At 31.9% G+C, this 18,519-nt stretch overlaps 3 protein-coding genes across 3 annotated transcripts; 2 read left to right on the top strand and 1 right to left on the bottom strand.

Annotated features, from left to right (window-relative positions):
* Positions 1-507: 507 nt before the first annotated feature.
* On the top strand, positions 508-5,903 carry LOC123218675 (BRAP2 RING ZnF UBP domain-containing protein 2). Its single transcript, XM_044640207.1, has 12 exons — positions 508-770; positions 1,235-1,350; positions 2,439-2,547; positions 2,732-2,852; positions 3,005-3,102; positions 3,590-3,696; positions 3,787-4,030; positions 4,128-4,181; positions 4,294-4,437; positions 4,527-4,591; positions 5,011-5,065; positions 5,149-5,903. Exons 1-12 carry the CDS (start codon positions 537-539, stop codon positions 5,314-5,316), a joined length of 1,515 nt encoding a protein of 504 aa, XP_044496142.1. The 5' UTR covers positions 508-536; the 3' UTR covers positions 5,317-5,903.
* Positions 5,904-6,130: 227 nt separating this feature from the next.
* LOC123218677 (F-box/LRR-repeat protein 14) lies at positions 6,131-8,648 on the bottom strand. The gene is made up of 2 exons (XM_044640208.1): positions 8,499-8,648; positions 6,131-7,831 (listed from the first exon to the last, which is right to left on the bottom strand). The coding sequence occupies exon 2, from the start codon at positions 7,757-7,759 to the stop codon at positions 6,356-6,358; it is 1,404 nt and encodes a 467-aa protein (XP_044496143.1). The 5' UTR covers positions 7,760-7,831; positions 8,499-8,648; the 3' UTR covers positions 6,131-6,355.
* Positions 8,649-17,460: 8,812 nt separating this feature from the next.
* LOC123218935 (ethylene-responsive transcription factor ERF084) lies at positions 17,461-18,306 on the top strand. The gene has a single exon (XM_044640588.1). It carries the CDS (start codon positions 17,461-17,463, stop codon positions 18,304-18,306), a length of 846 nt encoding a protein of 281 aa, XP_044496523.1.
* The last annotated feature ends 213 nt before the right edge of the window (positions 18,307-18,519 follow it).

The raw sequence follows: 18,519 nt of genomic DNA, 5'->3' as shown, positions 1-18,519 counted from the left end.
AATTTTCAAAAAACCCTAAAATAGAACAAAATTTTAAAGGATTAAAAAGAGTTTGTTTTTCTTAATTATTTTTTTAAAGACAAAGTCTATGTATTTTTAATGATATGCTTTAATATTTTGATCAATTTTCTTTTTATAAGAAATTATATTAATTTTAAAATAATTTTTAGAATGGATTATATAAAAAATTGTAGCGTTCTTATTTAATATATAATTTGAACATTAAGTATGAAATATATATGAAAATCTTAGTATCAATTTTATATCTTTTATAATTATTTTTTAATATTTATTCAATACATTGTCTTTGTAACATCATTAATCACATCAATTATATTAATTATATGTTAAATTATTAATTAACAATAAAAATTTTCCAGTTATTTGCTTAGATTTCTATTGCCTACGTGGCGGCTTACTATTGTTCCTTGATAAACATAATTTGCACCTAACTGGACACGATCTAACCCTCCTTCTTTGTCTACTATATAAGGCCTACCGTCATTCTTTCTTGCGGTTATGACTTCCTTATAACCATGCCATCAAGCTCCAGCGCAGCGATCGTCATCGACGATGATTCATTTCGGCCTCCGCCGGCGATGATCTCTGGCGATTTATCGGCTTCTAACAACTCAATGACTCAGGCCTTCGCTTTCTCTTCCGGAAACCCTAGAATCGAAGAGACACGTGGTGTCATGCATCTCTTCAACAACGATATCGACGACGGCAGCGGCGTCTTATCAGCTTCTTCGTCCAATCACAAGCTACCTGTAAGCTCGTTAATTATGTTTAGTAAAAGAATGATTGGATTTTAGTGTTTTTTCTTCGTTAAAAAAATGAAAAAATTTATACCTGATAAAAGTTTGTGTAGGCAAAACTGAGTTTGGAAGTTCTTCGCCACCATTAAAAGCTCTTTTAAATAGCCAAATATTCTTTTAGCTCTGTTATGAATCGTTTTGCTGAAATAGGTAAAATATTTTCCTCTAAAAAAGTACCAGTACTTTTGGAAGAAATCATAAGAGTTGAGATTCTATTGAACGGTGACATTGAGACATTTCTTATTTGTTTTTGTTAAAATTGATCTCAGCATTAAAGCTATATTGATTAATTGTGCTAGAATTTATTGAAATTAGAACAAGGTGTCACTAACCTGCGACTTATTTTATTAAATCTGAAAAAGTAGAATTTTGATTTATTTTTTCATTTTGGCTTTTTTTTTTTTAATCTTGTGCAGGTGGGAAGGAAACCTCTTGTCTGTGTGCTTGGAGTGCCAAACCACATGACATATGCAGATTTTTGTCAGTTTTGTGCTTTTTTTATCCAAAATATATTGGAGATGCGCATTGTTAGGTAAGACTTTTCTCATATTTTCATTGCAAGTAGGAACATTCTACAATACCTGTGGAAACAATGATGAAGATCATATCATTACTGTTTATATTTAACCAATGTTTCTTAAGGGCCTGATCTTAATGGATGGAGCTATTATAGAAACTCCATGGCATAACTAGCAATATATGGTTTCAAATTTGGCAAAACATTGCCATGTGATAGTTGGTGAAAGTCACCTTAAATTATGTAAATTGAGTTTTCAGGCGGGGGGAGAGAGGGGAATGCTCCATATACTGATATTCAGAGCTTGCTATTTTTTTTAATATTATTATGCCGCTTATGGATGTACTTGCTGATAGCAGGAGATTGTTAACTGACTGCGCATATTTTTGAAAGGATAATAATTATTTATATGTTGTAAAACAATAGGATGAGATTTTTTTGTGGCAGAGCAGAGTGGTTGCAATGTTTTTTCTCCCAGAACAGATGTGGAAATATGCTTTAGCAGAATAGGCGACCATATAACAAGGAAAAGAAATGCAAAAAAGAACAAGATATGGGAGCAGGCAACTATATGTCTGAATAGTTTGACGCTCTAGTGTTTTTATATATTTAGAATGATTATCATTTACATAGAAACCTATGTCTGTCTTAGTCACTGAAGCAGAGTTATCATTTAACAGTTAATTTTTCTCTTGCTATTCTTATCTCACATTAAAATTGTAGCTGCATTCTAGTGGAAGCAATTGTGGAAATAGCTTATGTGATAGGAATTTAATTTATTCATCTTTTTCAACATTAAGTGTTTATGTTGGAATGGAATCTTTTTAAAAGCTTAGTCTTTTTCAGCCACACTGAACTATCAGGGAATTGTACATGTAAAGAATAGTGGATTTTTAGAGGTAACTGAGTTACCCAACTCCTATTGTGCAATGATTTTGATTATCATGGGAGTAAAATCATATGCTTTAACTATCTATGGTATCTTCTTTGGTAAATCTCTAAGATATCAAAGCAAACATGAAAACAAGCTCTTCCTAATTCAGCAATACTTTGAATTCATTAAAATGAACACAAGGACATTACTGATTTTATTTGTGGTTTAGGAATGATGGGATGGAGGATCAATACAGTATTTTGATAAGATTTGATAGCCAAGACTCTACAGATAAATTCTATCAGCATTTCAATGGTAGACAATTTAATTCTCTGGAGGTATGCTTTGCACTTTGTTTTTTCTATGTATGAACGAGTGCTAGAACAAAACTTTCAATAACATTGGTATTTTGATTTAGAAAATTTATATGTAAGGATGGTGTTAAATGTATTATTGTTTTTTACAGATTGGCTGAATCATTTTCCAATAGTTTTCATTTTATCTTTTTATTTTTCTATACAGGCAGCTGTTTGCCATGTGCTTTTTACAGTTGACGTACAATTTACTGGCTATAGTGGTTCTGTTGATACACAGCCTGCTCCTGCTAGCACAACAGAGCAGCCTTCATGTGCAGTTTGTCTTGGTAATGTCTCACTATTAGTTTAAGCAACCGATTTCCTTTCTCCTTCAAGTTTTATTTTTTCAAACTGAGTTGTCAGAAATCTTCATGTTTATGGACCAAAATTGTAAACATACTGACAACTGTTCTATATCTCCAATTTTTGCTGAATACAGAGAGGTTAGACCAAGACACAAGTGGAATTCTCACAACTATCTGCAATCATTCTTTCCATTGCTATTGTATTTCAAGATGGACAGATTCTTCTTGTCCAGTAAGTGGTTCTAATTTTCTAGTTCTTTATGTGTGTGCATGTTTGATTATCATGGTACTTCTGGTTTAGGGGTTTTTAGTGCTAAGACAATTTGAAGATTAAATGTTGTCTTACTGATCTTCCAATTTAGATGCCACTCTCAAATAAAATTATGAGAAAACCTTGTGTTGAACTATGGCTTCTTTGACTTGTAAGATACCTAATGATTTAGTAAACTTTATATTTTTGTTTCTTAATCTTTTTTGATGAATGAACGATCCAAATACTTAACTTGATGTTAAGCATACCATAGCTTAAATTTTTTGGTTTGGCTACATGGTTGATGGTATGTGGTTAAGGTTTCATCATAGTTGCAATTGCTAATTAATGTTTTAACCTTGATCTTTTACTAAATATTTCAGCTGTCAGTTTAATTAATGCATTACTGATTCTAGAATTTTTTTCCCTAAGTTCAATTGGATTGACTATTTTTCTGCATTTTGCATAGGTTTGCCGGTATTGCCAGCAGCAGCCTGAAAAATCAATATGTTTTGTCTGTCAAACTTCTGAGAACTTGTGGATGTGTGTTATATGTGGTTTTGTAGGCTGTGGGAGGTATAATTTTAATCCCTTTTCTCAGTGATTGAAATCCTTCAGTCAGATGTAGCTTTTCTCATATGTTTCTTATTGAAAATATTGGTGTAGGTATAAAGAAGGGCATGCTATAATTCACTGGAAGGAAACAGAACACTGCTATTCACTTGAATTGGAAACACAGCGTGTTTGGGATTATGCTGGCAATAATTATGTTCATAGACTAATTCAATCCAAAACTGATGGAAAGCTAGTTGAGCTGAATTCTTATTGTACACATACTAAAGATAATTTTGGAAGCTGTGATTGTGATTTTGGAGCTAGTGAGGCTCTTTTAAACAGCAAAGTTGAAGCAGTAATGTTTTCTGTTAACTTGTCTTAGAACATGTTCACCATTTAGTGGTAATATGCTCCTTAATATTGCAATCTGATCTCATTTCAAACTCGTGCAGATTGTTAACGAGTATAATGAACTCCTGGCCACCCAGCTTGAGAACCAAAAATTAGTAAGTGGACCCTTCCAATTTCATGAATAAATGCTACACCTTTTGAGCCTATACTGAACCTTGAGCTTGAATTGGGCTGCTTGGTGAACTAATAGTTCTGCTTTGACTGTAGTATTATGAGAGCTTGCTACAAGAATTCAAAGAAGAAACTGAAAAAAGTACTTCTGAAGCTATTAATAAGGCTATCTCTAAAAAACTGCAGAAGATACAATCCAAGTTGGATAGATGTGTCGAAGAGAAGAAATTGCTTGATGCTGTAAGTTATTCCAAAGTGTGGCTTAAACATTAAGTTCCAAGTTACCCTTCATTTTGTTCACAATGAAAATTTCTTGTTAATCCTTGTAGCTCAATGAGAGTCTTTTGAAAAATCAGGAGATATGGAAAGCAAAGATAGTGCAAGTTGAAGAGAGGTATGGTCATATCTAAACATCTAATTCTTGCTTAGGGTCCCATGTACTTTAGAAAGCATATTTGGTGGTTACTTTCATAAGTGTTCATTAGGAATTGACCTCAAAAGTTGCTGGGATTGGACAACCTTTTAAATTTCACTTGTGTGTGTGTGAGATTGTTGCACATTCTGAAGTGGCTCCATCTTCGTTGATTGCCATTACATTTTAAGGGAGATGAAATACTTGTTTGTCCTTGCTGCCAGGATGATTTTTTCCCAAAGGACTATGGGAGTAAACTCAAAATCATACTTGAACCTCCTATCATTTAAGTCTCACCAAAAGCAACTCACTGCATCACAGATTATTGCTCAATTTGTGAAGTTACCTGATGGATTGCTTCGTACCTTTTATTTCATTGCCTTTCACTTGAATTTTTCCAGGGAGAAGAAGGCTTTGAGAGTGAAGGATGATAGAATACAAGAGTTGGAAAAGCAGGTGAGCATAATTTTATTTTTGGCATACCGGTCTCACCAAGTGTGAAGTAACATTCAATGTCTTTATCTTCCGTCTACCTGCAGCTAGCAGAATTGATGGCAGATCTTGAAGCAGAGAAGACACTGGAGCAATTATCAATATCAGATGAAATTAAAGATGGTACTGTCTTGCCAATATCAGTTGAGTCTTCTACGAGTAATGGTGTCAATGTAAAGAAGGGAAAAAAGTCAAAAAGCGAGAGAAGAGGTTGAATATAGAGAATGGACGGACTCATGTTTGGAAGGCGTTGCTCAGGTTTTGGACATCCAGTGGCCAGCTTAGCTGTTATCCTTCTCTTTCATTTTGCAAATTCTGGAGTCATTACTGAAACTTTTATGATGCCCCTGCCATGGATACGGAGATTATCCATTTTCGTCAACCATATATGTTTTGTTCTTGGAGTGAAACTGAAAAACAGTATAGATGTCTTCATATTTTGACTTATACTGCAAGAACTCTCAAGATTTCCTCTGATGAGAACCTTCACCTCCAGCTTTGTGGATATGATGGATACAGGTCGGGCATGTCTCAAGTACAGACCCGGGAGACTGCCCATACATCTAAGTTAATGCATTACTCCTCGTTCCATGCGTGCTGTTATGGGGACTGAATTCTTTAGACTATGCATTGTTGATAAGTATTGAACTTCTGTAATTGGTTTTCTTGTTGTGTTTTAGGTCACATTTGTTATGATGAGATACCAATAGACTGAAGGTGTACAGAAATTTAGGTATTTCAATTGTTTACAGCATAATGTTAGTGATTGAAATGACAAAGATTGTTGGGTTTGTATATTGAACTCTGACTTTTGACACCCTTTTGATTTTCAATGCAAATAGTTTACCATAAAACCATATGTGCTTATAATGAGTATCAATACAAGAACTTTGATATTCGAATAACAATAAAACCATGTGTACGAAAAATTATGGGTCATCAATACCGAGGCGATTTGTAGACCTCAACTTCCCATGCAACTAGTGTCACAAGATGAAAACGAACACAAACACAAAATTTCACCTTAGGTTCTCTACAAGAAATATGTTTTATTCCAGCAAATCATTAGTTGATTATGATCGTAAATGAATCATCACATCATACGATACAGTGTCATAATTTCAATTATCTTATACAGGAATAATACTAGCAACAGATGGACTAATCAGAACAATAAGAATTGGAAAAAGAACAACTTACACTGCACAAATTAAACATTCCATGGATTTCAAGATGTCAAGATGCTCAGCTTATTCAATACATCCATGACAGGTCTTGTCGAAAAGAAACAGACCTTGCAGCTCCTTGAACACCCCTTTCGGAAATTCGAGGACAATCTTCCACAACCAACCTGTCCAATTTGTATGAACCCACAAGTGGCTTTAATCCATCATTTGTTAGCCCCAGACATTTTTTCAACTCTAATATGCACAACTGAGAGAACTGGCTCACTAGCTGTAGCCCTTCATCGCTAATTTCCTGACATCCGACAAGTTCCAAGATTTCAAGATACTCAGCTGAGCAAAGAGCTTCCATCCCAGCATCATTGAAGGAGCATACATGGTCGAGAGCAAGTTCTTTAACAGGGCATTTGTGAATCAAAGTAAGGATTCCATCTTGAGTAAATGATGAAAAAGAGGGAAACTCGCCATCAGAGAATGATAACCTGACAGATTCAAGCATTGTACAGTTGTGAGCCAAGGCTTTTAGACTATCATCAGTCAAGCTCAATGGTTTGTTCATCAAAAGTGGTAAGGAGAAATCTGAAGGCACTCGGAGGGAAATAGACCGAAGTTTACTTGAACTTTGGGCCAGGTTTATCATGTCAGAGTCCCTTAGACCAAAACACATGTCCAAATGAATCTTCTCCAAGTTTTTGCACTTCCCCAATACACAAGCAAGCCCTCTTCCTGGGCTGATAATACAATTACTTAAGCTAAGCTCCACCATGTTTTCACATGGAACCAACTGCTTTTGCCATAGATCTACAGCTAAACGATCATGAACCTTCATATATCTGTAATTAGCATCCACTTCAAATTGCAAGCGCTGAAGCTTCCGCCAGCTAGGACCTAACCTTATTAAATCACCCTCTCCAATTGATCTACAATTCTTAATCAAAAGATCTTCAAGTGTTCCAAGTTTGCCAAGATATTCCAGCCATTCAACACTACTAACATTTAGACATCGTATGAGATGGAGAATTCTGAGATTCTTACAACCAACAACAAGAGATAATATACCACATCCCGTGATGCTTGGAGTGAAATTCAACTTCAAAGCTGATAGGTTGAAGCAAGCAGCTAAGTACCGGAGACCCACATCAGTGATGTAAGTGCAAAAGTTTAATGTCAGATCAGTTAGACATGTGCAGTTGCTAGAAAGAATGGAAAGCCCTTGATCATCCAGTTGTTTTCCTAGTCTTGACATCCAACCAGAGTATGTAATTTCCACTTTTGTTAAGTTAGGAAATCTATTACAAAGGGAAGTCAGTGCTTCATTTGCTGGGTCCAGTCCACAGCCAACACGAAGAAAACGTCTCTGTTCATTATCCAGCTCATAAAAGCGTTTACATGCCAATGAAGCAGAGTTCCTGTCTACAATTTTCTCAATCCTGCACAAAATCTCGCAAACTATATGGTCTGGTAATTCCTCCATCACAACTTTCTTCTCACCCTAATACTGGCACATTAGTAGACTCCGGCAATTCATAACATAAACCAATAATATCTGCAGAATCACCCCATTTATAAAAAAAATCATACTTCATAACATAAAATTCCTTATTTAAAGCTGTAAGCGAGGAAGAAACAAAAAATAGAACACAGGAGAATCTCATACGATGGCTTACATTTTGAATTTTTAAAAGAATTCATCACCGAGTTAATATATCACTCCCCTTTTTGATATGCAAAAATGCAAGTCATTTTCAAACAACAAAAGCACATAATAAACATAACTGTTCCCTTAACACCGAATTTCTCGCCTAAATAATTGTTAAACAAAAACAAAAGCCGGCATCTATAGTAATTTCTCAGAGTTTGAGTTTGAAAAAACTTCCTTTTGAACTTTCATATAAATTTCATAATACAATAAAAAGACAACATTTTTAATCTCCAAAAAGCCTGCACAATGATCCCTCAAAAGAAAACTAGCAATCCAACAGTCAAACAAAATACATAAACATGAAACAAAATCAGAGAAACTTGTACAAAAATTAATAATTTCACCAAAAAAAGAAGTAAACGACCCAATTACCTTCATTCAGAAACAACCCAAAAAAAAAAAAAAAACAGATAACAAAATTCATGTAAAGGAGTATCAACAATAGATTCATCAAAATCAAATGGTATCTCATATAATTTCATGGTAGATGAATTAAATATAGAAACTTTACCTGGAAAAAATAAGATCAACGGTAAGATGACACAAATAAGTTAAGTTGAATAGAAGATTGTTTTTGCATATAAATATAAATGACTTGTCGGTTGGAAGTGGGATCCATTGTTTTAAGAAACCAAAAATATCATAGTGATGAAGATAAATTGGAGAGGAAGCATACCAAAACATCTAGTTCTGTAATTGGGCCGGGCCTATTAAAATATGAAGGGCCCATATTAGGATCCGGTGATGTAAAAACAATTAAAAAATATGGTCGTCCAATCGAGATGAGCTATCCCGGCATTGATGGGCCCGCTAGGAACCGACCCGTTATCCATCCACTGACAAGAGCGGAAGGTAATCGCTGCTCTGTGAAACCAGCTTCACGCTGTGCCCTCCACTCTAGGAGCCATGTGGCCCAAGCTTTCGCCCAGCTTACATAACTCAGCTCTTTACTCGGATCGGGCGAGCCAGTTATGACTCTACCAAGCCCAACCTAAAGAAACTCAACCACCGTCCAACCACATTATCGCCCCCCTTGGTTACAGGCCCTCGTCACTGAGCCCGGCGGCGAGGCGTGCTTATCAAGTAATTTATAAAGCGTTTTTTTTTTTGTTCTTCCGTCGATGTGGGACAAATTGTAAACTTTATTTTTGCGTGGAACTGTGAAAAAGGCAAGACATCACCAAATAACAAATTTAGGGTGAAATAGCAAAAATTAATATACAATTTACGAGGTGTTCAAGTGGTGAGGTAACCCAGGATTCAAACTCTATTGCGAGGGATCTAAAAGACAGGGATTAAAGTTTAAATTAATTTTTTTTTCGGCTACATGTTTTAATTTAAAACAATCACAGAAAATTCGAAAATATATTATGAGAGGAATACAACAATTATACCACATTTTTAAAATTTTATTTTAGAACAATCACAGAAAATTCGAAATTTTATCACCGGAGGAATACAAAGATTATACCACCATTTTCAGAATTTATTACATCTTGGGTGAAATTTTTTAATCATTATAATAAAGCCTAATCACTATTTTTCACTCAAAATTAAATGATTTTCTTTTTCAACTCTTTAAATTTAAAAATTTTATTTTTCCATTTATCTATTAATTTCATTAATGTAAACCATTTGATTTTATTGTAAATAACTAACTAATTTGTATAGATCTATGCGATATCATTCGACTATTTTAATCAAATTTTGAATGATTTTCATATTGAAAAACCAATAGAGAGAGAGAGATAATGAGAAGTCTGACAATAAATAGTATGAAATAATCATCAAAAAGTGGTGACTGAAAAAAACTAAACCCTAAAAGACAAAATGAAACTTTTCAAACTTTAAATGAGAAAAAATTATTAGTTTTTTTAACTAAAAAAGAAAAATAAGACAAAATTTTAGTTTTTTAAAATTTTTTTGTTAAATAACGGTTTTACTCTTAATTTTAACAAATTTGAAGGTATTTAGATTTTTTAAACTTTACGGATAGAAGTTTGAGAATACACCAAACTTGGGGGAAAAATAAGTCTTTTGGCCTCAGTAAAATTACAAAATTGCCTTTAATACTTAGTACAAGTCACGAATACTAGTGTGCTCTTTATTTTTATTAAAATAATGTTATTATGTGTACTTATTTTTTATATATAATTTGTATATACAAATGATATACATCATATGATTAAATGATTTAGAATTAAAGATAAAATAATATTTAATCACATAATAACATATTATTTTTGTATATAAATTATATATTAAAAATAAATATACGTAACATTACTCTTATCAAAACTATGAAAATACCGTAAACTAATTTTATATGTTAATTATAATTACATTATTGTATTTTTTTTTTTCATTATCTTTTTTCTCTTTCACCTCACCCATTTCGCTCGTCTTTTGCCGCCACCGCTGGACACATTCTCCTTAGAGCATGGCTTTTATCCACGAATCATGATCTCTAGTTACATATATTTTCCACCAATCTAGGTTGAAGACCAGCACGAATAATCTATTATGCCTTGATTAATCTCTTTCGAGCAGGTGGATCTCATAGGTTGACTTATAACCTTTTGTACAATAAAGCTCTCAAAGAACTCCTTTCAGTATGATCTCTTTTGCTGCCATTAAATTCTAGGTAGTTGAGAGTGTGGATGGAAGCATTATGAATGTGCAATTCAGAAAATGCTTTTGAGTTAGATTGTCTCTTCCATTGTTTTGCCTGTGCTTAGACAATGGCAAAGGAAGTCTATCCAGAATTCCATGCTCTTCTAATGGAAGCCATTCCATGGTTGAGAAATGCTTCTGTTGTTTTCTTTCTCCTCTCATTCATCTTCATCGTCTTTATAGAACTTGTTTGTTGGACTTAATCACAGGATGATTTGGTGGATGACGCATCGTCTTCATTGAAATTAACCCAGCTGACAAAATTCATGCCAAGATGTATCAATCAACAGTAAGATTCATCAGAATCGAATGGCGTCTCATAAAATTTCATGGTAAAATGAATTAAATATAGAAACTTTACCTGGAAAAAGTAAGATCAGTGGTAAGATGAAACAGATAAGTTAAGCTGAACTGAAGATTGTTTCTGCTTATAAATATAAATGACCTGTCGGTTGGAATTGGGATACATTGTTTCAAGAAACCCAAAAAATCTTAATGTTAAAGCTGATTGGAGACAAAACATACCAAAACATCTAGCTGATTGGGCCGAAGTCAAGAGCCCATATTAGGATCCGGTTATATTAAGTCCTTTTTAAAGCTGCTCTTTACGAGAAATTTAAATGTTTCAAAAAAGGAAAAAATTAAAAAATGTGGTTGTCCAATTGAAATGGGCTTTCCAGGCATTGATTGGCCTGCTGGGAACTAACCCGTTATCCATCCACTGAGGAGAGCGGAAGGTATTCGCTGCTCTGTGAAACCAGCCTCACGCTGTGCCCTCTACTTTAGAAGCTACGTGATCCAAGCCTTCACCAGGGTCACATAACTCAACTCTCTACTTGGATTGGGCAAGTCAGTTTGAATCTCAACAAATCCAGCCTCAGAAGCCTCACCCACATTCAACCACATTGATGCCCCACTTGGTTACAGGCCCGCGCTACCGAACCCGGCAGTCTCGTTACCTTGCCAAGTAATTTATAAAGCATTGTTGTTTCTCTTCTTCTGCCGATGTGGGACAAATTATGCACCTTATTATCGTGATTCTTTTATAGAGTAAAAAGGACCAAACATATCATCAAATAACAACTTTTGGGTGAAATCATATACATGCAATTATAGAAAATGAGCAGCAAAAACTTGCAAAATTTAATGGACCTCGAATGAGCAAAGTAATAAACCGATATGAATGAATGAAAAGTGTCAATATTTTCTTAACTGTCATTAATTCCCTGAGTTAAACCGCTTGATTTTATTGTAAATTACTAATTTGTCTTATTTAGTGAAATTACAAAATTATCCTTAAAACTTAATACAAATATCAATATCAATATGTCCTTATTTTTTATTAAAATTTGAAAATACCTTAAACTAATTTTAATTATAAATAATAATTATTTTAGTTTATTTTTTTATATTTCTCTTCACCTGTTTATGTTGTCTTTACCACCACCACTTATGCATTCTCTATCATCTTATTCACCACTATTGCATTGATTTTTACCATAGTAGTTAAATCATAAATTATATTATATTTTAAATTTTTAAATTTTTTTATATTGTGTATCATATTATATTATATGATACATATTTAAATAAAATAAAAAATATTAATATTTCATCATTTTGAAAAGTATCACAAATAACCCTAAAATTTTAAAATTTTTCACAAACACTTTATTATTTTCTCTAAAAAAGTGTATCGATCTGTATCAATAATATGTATTTATTATCTAATATATTTATTTTATCATATTAATTCGATATATCTTATAATATTTATTATTTTTATCTATAATATATTATAAAATAAATATTATTTACCGTAAAATAATAATAACTATACGTGAAACATCTTGTAGGTTTCAAACCCATATCTTATTTGTTGTTTTGATGGTTTCACTTTTGCCTTTAAAATTATTTACTAGAACCAAGTAACCCTAAAGTTATTTAAAATAAAGAAAAGAGGATATAGGCATTGGAGGCGATGACCAATTAATGATGGACATACTTACCGTTTAAGTTTGGCCAAAGTTGTCGGATACATACCTCAAAATTGTTACTCTTACGCAGGGCTGGCCCCAAACCAAATTAATTTTTATTTAGAAGTTAACTCAATTTGATTCAATTTAATTTAAATTTATTTATTTTAAATGTGAATTAAATTTAAGTTAAAAGTTTAATTTATTTTAAAATCAAATTAAACTCAAACTCTAAAAAATTTGACTCATGAACCGGATAAATGTCTTGATTCAATTTAAATTTGATTTAAATTATGTTAAATAATTATTAAACGACGTCGTTTTATTAATAAATCATAAATTTAAATTAAAAATTCAAGTTAAACTAAAATCGAATTATTTTTATTTCAATAAAATTCAAATAATTTTTAATACTAAACTTAAATTAAAATAAAAAATATTTAGACTTGATTTTATCTGTATCTATCTCAACTCTTACCAAGAAGAAATTTAAGTTAGGACAGAATGTTCAAAAGTGAACTTATAAATTGCTTCAAACTAGGAGATTAAAAAAGAAAAAAAAAAAGGGCTGGTCCATTCAGTGTTCTCTTTAATTTTCCCAGAAGCCATGGAAATGGTGGAGACAGACCAGTGGCGTATCCTTGTCGATATCATCACTTAACGCCAAAACAAACGCAAACACTTCCTAAGCAGAAGAAATCATAAAGATAACATCATACCAACTATCTTTGTCTTCTTTCTTATTTGGAACTTTCTCTTTCTTTCTTTCTCAAACCTCTACCTAAAATGGTCAGTTTGTTTCTCTGTTACCAATGCAAAATCTCAACTTCGCGTGCTCGACTCTCACCTCAACCTAAGGTTCTGTTCTCTCTGCGGCTATGGGAACCCCATCTTTTTCTTCTTTCCAAATCTCTCTCTTGACCGACATTCTTTTTTACTTCGAGTATCAAAGTTAGACTCCCCATCTGCCCCATAGGAAATCTGACTGATAAAGATGAGCCTCTATGTATATATATATACACAAAAGAGTACGAAATTCTTATTTATTTGATTTAATAATTATAAAATAAATAATTAAATTTAAAATTTTATTTATTTAATATGCTTGATTTATCTCAAAAAAATAATTTAACTTAAAGAAAAAATTAGACTCCTCACATCCACCAAGACCTCGAAAATAAAAAAAAATGACCAACAAAGATACAAACATAAATGTGTTTATTTCTTTGGACCATTGATCATTTGTGTATGCATTTATCAATGGTGTTTGACATTATGTCTACCAACCTACTGTTGACTCAGCTAAAGATTCCAAGAGAGAAAGTTACATTGTTTTGCATGCATGCATGCAATTGGAATTTTAAACCTACCTTGGTTTTGTAATTAACTGTCTCAGGATAATCATATATAATATTCATATATTATCTTTTTTCAAGATATAAGAAAATAATGATAAGGCCAAAGGACTAATTTCCGCCAAACAAATTTTCATTGGTAATTTTTAAAAGTTTAAATACTTATCTTTATATTTAAAATTACTATTATAATTAAAAATAAAAATATTATTTAAGTAAATATATTAAAAAATAAAAAATTTGTCATTTTTTTATTTAGATTTATAAATCTAATAATTTTCTTCTATCTAAAATTTAAAAAACTGTCATTTCTTTTTTAAGGTTTTTTTTTTCTCTTCTTTGGCAACAATCTCAGTTCTGGGTGACAATCAACCTAATGACAATTGAAACTATATATTGATTGCAAATTAAAATGAAATAAATAAATGGCAAGAGAGTTTTTAACTTATTCAACCCATTACTTAGGATAATATGTTTATAATTATGTTATTTATCTATGCAAAAGTGTTTTACAAAGTATTGATAATGTTTACAAAATAAATAGTATGAATGAGATATTTTCTAAGGCATTTCTCACCTTTACGAGATTTTGGTATAACCCTTTATATTTATAGAATAAATAGTGGTCTTATTCATTACATTTTTAATTTACATTCAAAATTAATTTCATAGTACCTTTCATATAGAGATAAGATAATTATCTAATACCAATTAAATAAAATCAATGTTACCGATTTCTTACATAGACACAAGATAAATATTAATTGTAACATGATAAATAGTTTTTAGGCAAGAGATTTGTGTTTGCATGTCAGGATGTATTGAGGACGTGTCCAATCTTTTTTTATAATAATTTACATTGCTTCATTGAATATCATTATGTGAGTTTGATTATAAAAGAGTTATACGTATATGTGTGTGTGTGTGTGTGTGTGTGTATATATATATATATATATATATATATATATATATATATAAATATAAGTTTAGATCCTGTACCAAAGTTATTTTTTCTTTTTAGTTCTAATATTTTCACGTAAATACATAATAAAGTCATTTCTCAAGTTTGACGAGTTTTAAAAAATATAAACCCAAACTTGAGTTTGATATGATAGGTGAGACTCAAACTCTCTTGCATAGGAGAAATATCGTAGATACAAACTTAAACTCATGTGATTCAAACTTGAGTTCTGCGAAAACAAAATAAAACAATGTCACTTTGTTTTTAAGTTAAATAACAAAATGATGTTATTTACTTATAAAATGTAACATTGACATAAAATAACATTATTTTATCTGCATATGTGAAACTTTCAAATTGAACACCTCTATGGCATGACCTCGAGCTCGATAAAATTGCATGCTCGTGACTGCTCATTTTAAGCTTGAACAAATTAATAAAATTGATAATCAAATTCAAGTTAATTCAGTTTTAATCCACCTTCTAAAGGAATGTGTTGATGGTCTAAGTTTTTTTTAGAAATCTATATTGTTGTTTAGAGATAATTTATATTAAAATTATATATGAATAAAAATTAATTATATTTTTCCATAATTAAGCGTTAATATTTTTTACCTATAAAAGTAAATCTCAACTATTTTGGCTTAAAAAGATATAAGAGAGATTTTTTTTTTGGTCCAATTTATTTAATTTATGGGAACAAATGAGATTTCATTTTTATTTTCTAATTTATTTAAAAAAACCACCTAATACAACAATTTTAAAAAGGAAATACAATCTTCGCCGTTAAATCATCATTAAAATTACAATCAAATCAACTAAATTTCAAATATTTTCCTCCCGACTAGTCAAACATCAAGACTTTTCCAATAATATTTTTAAAATATAAAAAAATTAAAATCCTTTCTCTGCCAGGCAGGAGCAAGTGATTGATATGAGCAGGACCTATCATGCATCAACGTTACACGCCATCATCAAATCAAGCCATCTTTTATAACATGGCGGTCCATCAAGTGCTTCCCTACAGATGTTACGGTGTGCCTGCGAACTATCTAGCCATAGTTCCTATGTTTTAATTAAAACACGATAGATTTATAATTAAAAAATTAATAGGAGAAAAATCACTTTATACTAACTTAAACCAGTAAATCAAAACCGAATTAATATATGATTTAATTTATTAAATTATTGAATTAAATAATCAATTATGATATGTTTAATACAATTTATGTAAATAATTTAATTGTAGATAATAATAATATTTTTTAAATTATTTAAGTCATAATTTAAAAGCTAATAGGATTAGATTTTTTATGAATTTTTTTTACATTTTCAATTACATGTCTTCATATATTTTAAAATTCTTATTCTACCCCATATTTTATAAGTAAGAATTTCTTTAAAAATTATATTGGCTTTTTCTCAAATTTCTTCATAATCTAGCACCATTAAAATGCAATTATTTAACGAAATGTAATAATTTTTTTCGATATAAAATTTTAAATATTAAAAAAAAAAAAAAAACTGAACCCCCGGTCACTTCTCATATTTTACATGTTTTATTTAGTAAATTTTTGATGAAAATTGTTTTCTCTTGAACAAAAATTTGTACGGAAAAAACCCATGAAGTGTGGGACTATATTTATCAAAATATTTCAAACCAAATAAATTACATATTAAATAATCAATAAAATTATGTGTATCTATGTTGGGTACATAAATATATACACATTTATATGTGTCATTATATGATTAGATGATTTTGAATTAAGAATAAAATAATAATCAATCATATGATGACACATATGAGTATGTATACATTTGTGTACCTAAAATGAGTATACATAATATTACTCTTGTTCTTTTTTTAATCAAAGAATTTCGTCTAAATTAGATCATATTTTCAGAATAAATTAAATTTTGAATATAATGATCAATTCAATAACCATTAAATGAAATAAATTAAAATTTTAATATTAAAATATTATCCAAAAAAATATAAATTTCTATTATCTTATATATAAAATTTTTATTTTTATCATTTAAAAGATATATATTTTTCGTCGGTGACAAAACCGACACCAAATCGGGCTATGTACAGCTTCCAAATAAACGATACATTAATTCCGCCGTGAAATGGGACCATCCACCATTCGAACGGTGATATCCAAGATCATCTCTTTGCCTCTTTCATCGGACAAATTTATCCTCTATTCATTTGAAGGGCTAATTTCCCATGGCCATTGACAATTCCAAAGCGTATATCCCCTCATCCTGCCAACGAAGGACATGTACGTAATAAAATGGATTACGGTCTCAGCGAAATGGACAGCAACTATAAATAATATTTATTTCGTTAATAAATTAATTCATCTGCCATATTTTAATTAATTAATTAATTAAATTTTCTACTATATAAACTGCCAAATCTTACATCATTTCATTAGCCTCAATGAATGTCTGTTCTTCTTGTGTCTGGTTCTTCTTCACCGTTTAACCAAAAAGAAAATGCACAACTCTATCAACTCTCAAAAGCTTCAAGCTTTTCCGCTCTTCTTTTCCAATCCTGAGCCCTACCGAACAACCGATACGTTTCATTTTTTACCGGTGGCTCCGTCTCTTTATAATTGTTGCCCTCTCTTTGGAAGCAGTTTTCTTTCCTTCTCTTCAAGCGTTCCCATTTTGACCGATATTTCAGGCGGGGTTCCGTTATTTGCTCCTAGAGGTGAAGTTTCAGGGCCCAAGACGAAAGTCGGAAAGAACCATTCTGTGACTGAAGCTGATCGAGCTACTCCTGTTCTTGATGGAATCGCTGCTGTTGTTGGCCAAGATGTTCTCTTTGGAACAAACAATGGGAAATCTTCTGATGCCGGTGGCAAAAACAATAATAATAATAATAATAATAATAATAATGCTATTCCAGTTCAGAAGAACTACCGGGGGGTGAGAAAGAGACCGTGGGGAAGGTGGTCAGCGGAGATACGCGACCGTATAGGGCGGTGCCGCCACTGGCTTGGAACCTTCGACACAGCAGAAGAGGCGGCGCGTGCTTATGACGCGGCCGCAAGGAGGCTTAGAGGGTCTAAAGCTAGGACCAACTTTGAAATCCCCTCGGTTTTGCCTCTCACATCGACTTCTAATTCTTCATCTTCTTCGTCTACTGAGGTTAAGAAAGTGAAGAGCAAAGTGAATAGCGCGAGGAAGTGTTCAGTGGTGACCTCTGTGGCCCATTTATTTTCCAATAATTCTAATGTTCTAAAAGTTGAAGGAAATAGTAATAATCTAGAGCTCGATTTGAAGCTGGGAGTTGGATATGGAAACAGAAATAGAGCTCCGTCAATGGCTACTGTTTAATGTACTTCAGTATTATCAGTTCTCAGCTCCTATGTTTTAAGTACCTAGTTTCCCTTTGTTTTTTGTTGGTCTGTATGGTTGCATTTAAGGTTAGTCTCAAGCTTATGGGATCAGTGTAACTTTTTGTGCATGTGCATACAAGAAAAGCACAAATATTCCCATATTTTGAAACAAAGAAAATGATGAATAGAAGAAAGATGTTGAAGTAAAATA

The sequence above is a fragment of the Mangifera indica genome, chromosome 6 (genome assembly GCF_011075055.1).
Source record: "Mangifera indica cultivar Alphonso chromosome 6, CATAS_Mindica_2.1, whole genome shotgun sequence".
Classification (NCBI taxonomy): Eukaryota; Viridiplantae; Streptophyta; class Magnoliopsida; order Sapindales; family Anacardiaceae; genus Mangifera; species Mangifera indica.
Note: the sequence above shows the minus strand (reverse complement) of the source record. Positions and strands in the feature narration are given on the sequence as shown.